General features: G+C 37.3%; 1 protein-coding gene across 1 annotated transcript; it reads left to right on the top strand.

The window, feature by feature from the left end:
* The first annotated feature begins 1058 nt into the window (after nucleotides 1–1058).
* Nucleotides 1059–8118, top strand: si:dkey-5i3.5 (uncharacterized protein LOC565091 homolog). Its single transcript, XM_063481151.1, has 4 exons — nucleotides 1059–1284; nucleotides 4352–4648; nucleotides 5618–5864; nucleotides 5951–8118. The coding sequence occupies exons 2-4, from the start codon at nucleotides 4412–4414 to the stop codon at nucleotides 6310–6312; spliced, it is 846 nt and encodes a 281-aa protein (XP_063337221.1). The 5' UTR covers nucleotides 1059–1284; nucleotides 4352–4411; the 3' UTR covers nucleotides 6313–8118.
* The last annotated feature ends 998 nt before the right edge of the window (nucleotides 8119–9116 follow it).

Raw genomic sequence — 9116 nt, 5'->3', positions numbered from 1 at the left:
CTGAGTGAAATTTTTATTCAGCATTAGTTTTTGTAATTGTAATAACTCCAACATTCATTAAACATACATTAAAATGAGTACAAATCTTAAAATAATTATGAACGTGAAACAGTGGAAAAATTTTTATTAAGATGTGTAAAATGTCAGAGGTCCCTTGGAAATACTATGATATACTAAATGATATACTAAATACTATGATTTATATTTAAGTCATTGAATTCAGGTGTTCCAGTCAACAACTAGAGCCAAACCCTCTCTTCCAAAATCCCTGTCTGCCCTCACAAATGTGTTTCTGGAAGAATGGTCACAAAGTCCCATAAACACACTCTTAAACCTTGTGGGAAAAGGGTGAGCCAAAATCATATTAAACCCCATGGATTAAGAATGGGATGTCACTCAAGTTCATAGGGAAGCACTGATTTTTTTCATGAAAAACTGGAATCATAAAGGGAATTTATTAATAAGTTCCCTTTGTAATTATAAAGTCTCTCTGATTCTGATTCTGATGTGCATAAAAGTAAAAAAAAAAAAAAATATATATATATATATATATATATAAATTGGCTGTTTTTTTTAATTAGAGTGAAACTCGCTCATTGATGATGTCAAGGAAGACAGAAGAAGCCGAAGTGGAAGCAGCTATAAAAATCTGCCAAATACAGGAAGCCCACTAATCAGTGATATCCACAGGTTCCAGGATAAGCATTTTCATTTTTGTTGTTAATAATTATTAACAAGGTATTATTCACAAAAGGGGAAAACTTGGTGGTGGACCTACCAAAAATACTGCATGAGTGCATGAACAGCTCAACCAGGAGGTCGCAAAAGAACCCAGGACAATCACTCAAATTAAATCTGTAAATCTGCAGTTCAGTTACTATAAGGTTGTTATATTTGAAATACATTGCTCAGACAGGTAGAGGCACATGATTTACAGTGGGTGACAGTCCAGATATTTTCAGACTGCACAGTAGGTGGCGGAAAATATGTAGTTACAGAAAATCACGAAGAAGAAGGAGGAGGAGTTAAGAGGAGGACTTAAGGAAAGGAAATAGATACCACACTGGGATCAATTCCATCTTCACGTCTGACTCACTTGGGAGATGTCGTAGCTTAAAATTAACCTTTTTATTCTTTTTTTCTTTTTTGCTGCAAACTTGGTGTTTAGGAACAGCCTGTTCTTACCTACTACATATTACTACAATTAAATTGGATGCACTTTTGTAACTCCGCTACAGAAAATAGCTACTAGGTTTACTAGCTAAGGCTTTCCATGCTTTGACGGTAAGTTCATCTTAAATTAGCATTGCATTTGTTTGTTTGTTGTTTGTTTCAGCTGGCTGTGAAAGAAAGGCTAACTCCATATGTTTAAGGGGATTTTTTTTAAAAACTAGACTATTGTACGCCAAATGAGTGGGTGGGTTTTGGTGGGGGTTGGGGACATTTGGGCTCTATACAGTTAGCTTTGTTTGCTTAGCTCAACTTTAACGGCTCTTGTAGCAGCAGTGAGCGGGAGAAAGGAGGGATACTCTATCTTTTTTCTGAGAAAAATAAAAAGGAAAATTACAAGGAGAAATAGCTTAAACTGGTAAACTGCATGAGCTGCCAGTAAGTTTGGTTTGCATCTGAAGAACAGCACAAAGCAAGCATCCATGTATATGTTTGTTTTCGTGTGCGACTTTGAGCAGAACAATCAGTAGCCATAGCTAACCACAAGGTTAATGCATAAGGAATAAAACAGCAACAATTAATGATAGGAAAATTGTAACAAAATCTTTATTTTGTTGTAGGGCAGTTGTTTTTCTACACAAGTGTTGCACTTAGTATGTATGTGCATGCATGATTAGAGGCATGCCCCTTTAGTTTGCGTCCTTCCTACAGAAATACTTGTACAAAAGTACATAGTGAAATAGGGCTCCTGTCTCCGCCATTTTCCTTGCTTGGTCTTGCTATAGGCTAAAAACAGTCCTATATAACATCCCTGACTTGTGTGCAACTTTTGCATGATTCAGTGAAAGAAGTAATCAAGCTAAACAACAGGGAAGCAGCTTTCATAAGTTATGGAGAGTTGTATAATTTGTGCCAACATGTTCAATATGATTTATAACATTATAAGTAACATTATTACATGTTGATAAAATATAAGTGATCCTTTAAAATCTGATATGGAGTTATACTTATTCTATATAATGCAGAAAAATAAAATTTCTATGCTGTTTTTTTTCTGCATACAAGCATCGTTGGTGATATATCAAGAAATTGCCAACATATGTATAGATTTAATATAAATTTAATATAATATATTAATATAGATTTAATATTAATATAGATTTAATATAAAGTTACATATTCTAATTTTGCCTAAACATGTACAGGCAAACCTCAAGTACTCCCAATTTTGGCAAGTAAAAAACCTGTCAGCTAATGGTGTGTGGCTGTGTGTATATGCTCTTGCAGAGAGGTTGTGACCTTCCTATAGACATACTTGTACAAAAATATGTTGTGACATAGGACACTGTCGCGGCCATTTTGCTTACTTGGTCTGATTATAGGCTATTGTGGGCTCTGAGCAGTCCTATATAACACGCATAACTTGTGTGCAGCTTTTGCATTATTCAGTGAAAGAAATAACCAAGCCAAACAACAGTGAAGAAGCTACGTTATAGAGAGTTGAACAGTTTTACAGGTGTCAACATGTTGAATTTAAAATATAACTTTATAACTGATATTATTACATTGTTAATACAGTATGAGTAATCCTTTTAAGTATATTGTAGAGTTATACTATATCATTGTGGTAAATACAAATTATTATTACTTATTACAAATTTTTTTCTGTGTAGAAGTATTGTAGGTGTCTCCCAAAGTACATCAAGAAGTTACAGAAATATGTTTAGAATTGTGCCAAATTAGCAAAGTAGCAATCCTGCCTAAACACAGTACAGGCAAACCTCGAACCACCCACTTTTAGCAGGGAAAAGTCTTGTAAGCTAATAGTGTGTGTGTATGTGCCTCCAGAGAGGTTGTGTCCTTTCTATAGACATAGTTGCATAAAAAATCCTTGTGAGATGGGCCTCTGTTGCTGCCATTTTGCTGACTGACTATAGGCTCTGACAGTTGTATGCACAGCTTCATTAAATGATTCATTAAAAGAAATAAATAAGTTAAGCAATTGGGAAACACCTTTGCTAAATCGTGGAGAGTTGTACAGTTTTACACACACACACAGACACACACACAAACATAATAATTACATTATTATTGTATTGTAGATACAATGGCCTCACTATAGGCTCTGAGTATTCACATCCCACATATTCAGATAATAAGAAAGAATATCCATAGCTCTATGTCATCTAAAGAGCTTGGAAAGAAAAGCGTCTGGACATCTTTAAGTTGCTTGAAGACGTTTCACCTCTCATCCGAGAAGCTTCTTCAGTTCTAAGGTCAAATGGTGGAGAGTCCCAGACTTAAGCCCAATGGGAGATTCCCCCAGGGGGACATGGACCCCTAATGATCTAATCACACGAGCCAAGATGTGAAAACGGGTGTAGGTCACAATCAGCCAAGGTTTCGGGTGAACTCATTGTGAAACCTAGCCCCACATTATCATGTGATTTCCTGAGGTCAGCAGGCCCAGGATGTGAGTGGGCGTTAAGGCGTCTGGGCAAGGATCTCAAAACTGGATTATAGATGGCAGACGGTTGGTGTCATAAGCCACCGCCTCTGTTCAAAGATGATCGTTCACAGTGGACATGGCTTCTTTCACTCCTCTTTCAAACCATCTGTCTTCTTGACCTCACTAAATCAGATGATAGGGTGGGGCTGGGTTTCACAGTGAGTTCACCTGAAACCTTGGCTGATTGTGACCCACACGTGTTTTCACACCTTGGCTCGTGTGATTAGATAGAGGATCATTAAGGGGTCCATGCCCCCCTGGGGGGACACTCCCATAGGACTTAAATCTGGGACTCTCCACCATTTGACTTTAGATCTTAAGAGGCTTCTTGGATGAGAGGTGAAACTTCTTCAAGCAACTTAAAGAAGTCCAGACGCTTTTCTTTCCAAGCTCCTTAGACTACGATAACCTGGATGACTGAGAACCTTCACAGACACAGAGAGAGTATGTCATTGTAACACTGATATATGCCAGTCCTGCTTGCATACCATGCTGGCAAAACCCCCCACCAGAATTGGTTATAAACGATTGCTTTGATTTCTGTCATTCTTAGTTTTTCTTGATCTTTGTTTTTCTTTGTTTTTCCTTATTTTGTGGTTTCTATGTCTACCTGCCTGGTTCTCTGTTTTTTATTATGCCAATTTCATGCATGTGTCTTTCTCTTTTATCCAGGTAGCCTTGGGTTTTTGAATACTCTTCTCTCTCTTAAACAAAAGCCCTACAATTGCTGACATGTTTGCAAGTGTAGCTCTTAGCAGAGGCGTTACTGCCCACCGGCTAAGTAAGAATGCCACGTTCTTCATGAATGAAGCAACATTTGCAGTCCCTGGATGCCGGAACCAGACCTCAGAACGTCACAAACCTCTGTTGCTGATGTTACCGTGGTTGGGTTCACGTCCCCAAGCGCTGGTTAAGTACTGTGACATCTACTTCAACACAGGATTTGACGTGCTAGTATTTGAGAGCGAGGTAAGAATTCAGGGACTGAGAAATTGGAGCATATGTTAAAGTTAATCAGCTTCTCACACTAACTGTATAGCTGCTCTTCGGAGTCAGCTAAAACAGTATCTGTTGTATCAAACATGACATGCTCTTTGACCCCTACTGATGAACCTGTAGGACAATGTTTCATTCTTGCATTTAACACTAAAATGCATCACAGGGCAGTTAATTAATAATAGTCTTTCTAGAAGTATGTGCTCTGAGTGCAAGCTTGTGGTTCCCAGAATTACCAAAAGTACAATAGAAGGCAGAGCCTTAAGTTATCGAGCCTCTATCCGGTGGAACCAGTTCCAGGTTGAGAGAGACAACCTGTACTTTGAAGATTAGGCTTAAACATTTCCTTTTGGTGAAAATTTATAGTTGGGGTGGATCAGATGACCCTGAATCACTCATAAATTATGCTGCTGTAGGCTCAGCTGTTGGGGACTTCCCATGATACCCACTTTTCTGTTCACCATGCATTTATATGAAACTGTTGTACATCGTTTCCTTTTCCCTACTCTCTGCCTTTGTCCCGCCTTTTTGTGATCAGATGACTGCCCCAACCTGATCTTGGCTCTGTTGGAAGTTTCTTCTTGGTAAAAAGAAGTTCTTCATCTACAACTGTTGCCATAATATCACCGTTCACTTTGTCAAATTATAGGCTCCTTTTCTTTAAACTGTAAAGTGTTTTAAGGTCTATATCTGTGAAGTAGCACTATAAGAATGAAACTGCATTAGATAAATGTGAAGAAAGTTTTTATTGAAGTAAAATTACAGTGGAAACCCAATTCATAAAAAAACCCCACCAGGACATCTGGGGAGCACTGTAATGTTGCGCATTGATCTTACTTTGAAAAATGAATTCACTCACTTTTACACTCAAAGTTTAGTGTGTGTGTATGTTTTTTAATGATTTTCTGAAAGGCTGCTTAAATTTCTTCTTTTTTTTTAAAGGTGCAAGGGTTCCTTTGGCCCCGCTGGGGTCTGGAACATGGAAAGACATTACTGGAGTTGCTGGAGAGCGAGCGCTTCGTGTCCCGCCCCCTGCTTGTTCATGCATTTTCAATCGGTGGATATACCTTCTCTCAGCTCCTTGTGCATGTGTCTAAGGATACAGATAAATATCAGGCATTCACAGAAAGGATCACAGGGCAGATTTATGATAGCATGGTGGCAGGATCCCTTGAGCACATGGCTATAGGTCAGTTACCATTAACTCACACTTTATCTAATTCTTGTTTTCCTTTTCTTGCAAAATTGATAATTATTTTCCTTCTTTCTTCTCAGGTTTGGGAAAAACTGTATTTCCAAAGTGTGAGTGGTTGGTAAAGCAAACAGCCATGTTTTACTTTGACAAGTTTAAAAGCCACACCGTGGACTACTTTGACATATGCTTGGATGCGTTTTGGAATACGCCCGTCACCGCTCCTGTGCTGATGTTCTACTGTAACAACGATCCACTGTGTGACCCACGAACTTTGGCGGACATGGCCGGTTACTGGCGAGGGCGTGGAATGGATGTCACAGAAAAGAAGTGGGACAATTCCATCCACGCGGGCCACCTTAAGAGACACCCAGAGGAATATCTGTCCACACTTCGCATATTCCTCAGTTCCCTTGGTTTTACCCCGTTAAAGGCAAAGTTATGAGGTAAAATCCCAACAATGTAATGCAAGAGGAACTTGACTTCACTGTGCATTAACCTCAAATGTTTTAAGCTTTGGCTGGGCTGTAATAGTATATCTTGAATTTTTACACTAACTGGCGTGCGTAATGAAGGTACAGTAACAGTTCAGTTTTATTCAGAATGAAGATCACATGTACTCAGGGTTTATTTCATACAGTTTCATAAACAGTAAAGCAAAGCATATAAAGAATAAAATGCACTTTGGATCACAATGTTCGTGTACACCAAAGTAAACAAACAAATATAAAGTCTGACATTTTTCTTTTAGGCAAGCAACTGTCTACTAACTTAAACTAAATCATGGAAGGGAAGACAAGTGCAGAAAATATTCCAAACTTAAATTTCTCATTTGAAATGCTGGAACCAGCATAATTTGGCATCTTCATTTTACTAAAACATAATGGTTTGTCAGAACTGTTAATCTACTGGTCACTACTGACATTTTCAGTTAACTATATTTCTTTAAAAATGTATACATCATTGCATTTTGCACAGTATCTCAGCGTCTTTGGAAATGGAGGGTTATACATTGAAGTTCCTAACTGTTCTTTGCCCCTCAAAAATACAATTTCCAAATCAAATGTGAACTTTGCTTTTTGCTTTTTTTTTATATTTGAGAAAAAATGTAAACAGTCCAAAGAATGATGTGAACAGTGATGGCCACAAGCATGCAAGCTCCAAGTGCTTCTATTTATGAAACACGACAGGTCAAGATGTGTGCTTGATGTTTTAGTGTCTAATGTTTGGAGTCACATCTTTTGGTGCTTGCATTAATGGGTACAACTAGAGTTCAAAGTCAAATGACAAATCTCTGGTTTCAGCTTCTTAAATACAATCACTTGTTGCATATCTTTCAGATTTTGAGCTACTGAAGAGAGGGGGGTGGAAATTTTCTCATGTTAAAGACAAAAGGCTAATCATTAGAATGGTAAAGAGATTATTCATTGTTACACAAAATATTTTAGTAGTTAATTTGGTGGACAGCGCTGAGCACACGGAACAAACAAAAGAGGAGAAGTTCGCATAGTTTTAGGTGAAACACTACAAAATTTGAAATGTGTAAAGCCTAATTAACAAACTCAAGTTTCACAAGCACCAAGGTAATTTTTTATCAGTCAAGATATGTTCAGGGAAAACTCACACAAACCACCTGAAATCTACTTTACCTTTTCCCTCTCAGTTAAGGGATTTTTTAAGTGGCTATGACATTTCCTGGTGGTTGTTTATGTTCTCATCTCAGGATGTAAAAACCCTTGAATGATTTTGAAATTAAAACTGAACATTTACTTTTCCTGTAGTGATTTACAAGTAAAAGAAACTTTTTCTGTGCTTTAAAAAAACAGTTGATGCATGTGGTTGAGCTTCAGGGTTAAACTGCTGGTCCGATTTTCAATTTCCTGCTGATAAGTACAGCATGCTGTGTGCACTCAGAAGAAAATGCAATACTACTTGACAAAAACTTCTGCTGCAGAAGTTTTGCTTTTACACATTTTTACACAAAACCTTGAAACTGCCTTAAAAAGCACCTGACTTGTTACTGCCACCAAGTCTAACAAGAACTAAGGTGATTACAACAGCACATTTTCATGAAAGTATATATTTGATTAATTTAGGTCGGTGTCTATGTGTGTGTGTTAAACTATACAGTTACCTCTAAGAAGGTGTTTGTATTCTCAATATTCTTGAAAGATGTGACCTGCTAAAATTGGGAAAAGAAATCTTATTCAGTCATTTCTGTTAAAACTTTTCATATGACTGACTTGTTGAAGCGTTGAAGATGTTTAAGCATAACATGTTATACTTCTAACTCTGTAATAAAGATTTGTTTATCTTGAACCTGTGCAAGTAATTTTTAATTTTTCCTTTTTTGTCAAAGTTGATTAAAAAGCGTTAAGAGTCAAAGCACCAATGCGGTGAAATGCAGTATTATTCTTGCTGTAAAGCACTGTACTCTTGCCTAACAAAAGATGCACATACAAAAGTTGTTCTTTATAACTATGTGTACAACACAGTTTTTAACTAGCTGGGGTAAATGAAAAGTGTGTATTTATATTAGTAGGTAATTATGCTTAACATTTAACCACCTAACCTCAGAACTGAAGAGCACATTTAGTCTTCAAGCTGTTCTACTATGGAGACAGGTGATAAGCAGGTAAGGAAATGAACCTTTGACCAATGCAATTAGTACACCCAGTCATTGTGATGTTTTCTCCAGATATGGTTTGATGCAATCAGTTTCTGTAGGGTAGGTACTGTACTTCTCCAACAATGTCATAGCCCAAGGTGATTTTAAAACTGTGACACTAAAGAAGGGAATATCTTTTGGAAGAATGGTATTTAATCCTTTTAGTAGAGTTACAGGCTTTGAGAACTGAGGTGGCCCAATGCCTTAAAACCACACTGTTTTCTTTACTGTAAATTTTTAGTTTGTACCTAGAAAGTGATTTGAGCTACTGAAGACACCACCTGGTGACAGAAGCCATGTAGCTCACTCCCAGTATTATCATTACAGTTATGCTTTACTATCAGCACAAGACCCTAGAAATGATTAATCCAGTGTAAAACAGCTTACAGTTTATGTTAAAACAGCTATTGTGGGAAGTTAAAGTAAATAGTAAGCATATGCAGGAAACTCGGTAATGGTGAAAACAAACATCAGACAGAAACGGTACTTCACAAAAAGAAGCTGAATTTTACTTTTATATCAACTTGTTTAAATTTACATATTATTCATACATTGAAACCTCCAGGACGATAGGTGGCGCA

The sequence above is a fragment of the Pelmatolapia mariae genome, linkage group LG7 (genome assembly GCF_036321145.2).
Source record: "Pelmatolapia mariae isolate MD_Pm_ZW linkage group LG7, Pm_UMD_F_2, whole genome shotgun sequence".
Taxonomy (NCBI): Eukaryota; Metazoa; Chordata; class Actinopteri; order Cichliformes; family Cichlidae; genus Pelmatolapia; species Pelmatolapia mariae.
This window is presented reverse-complemented; position numbering and strand designations above follow the sequence as displayed.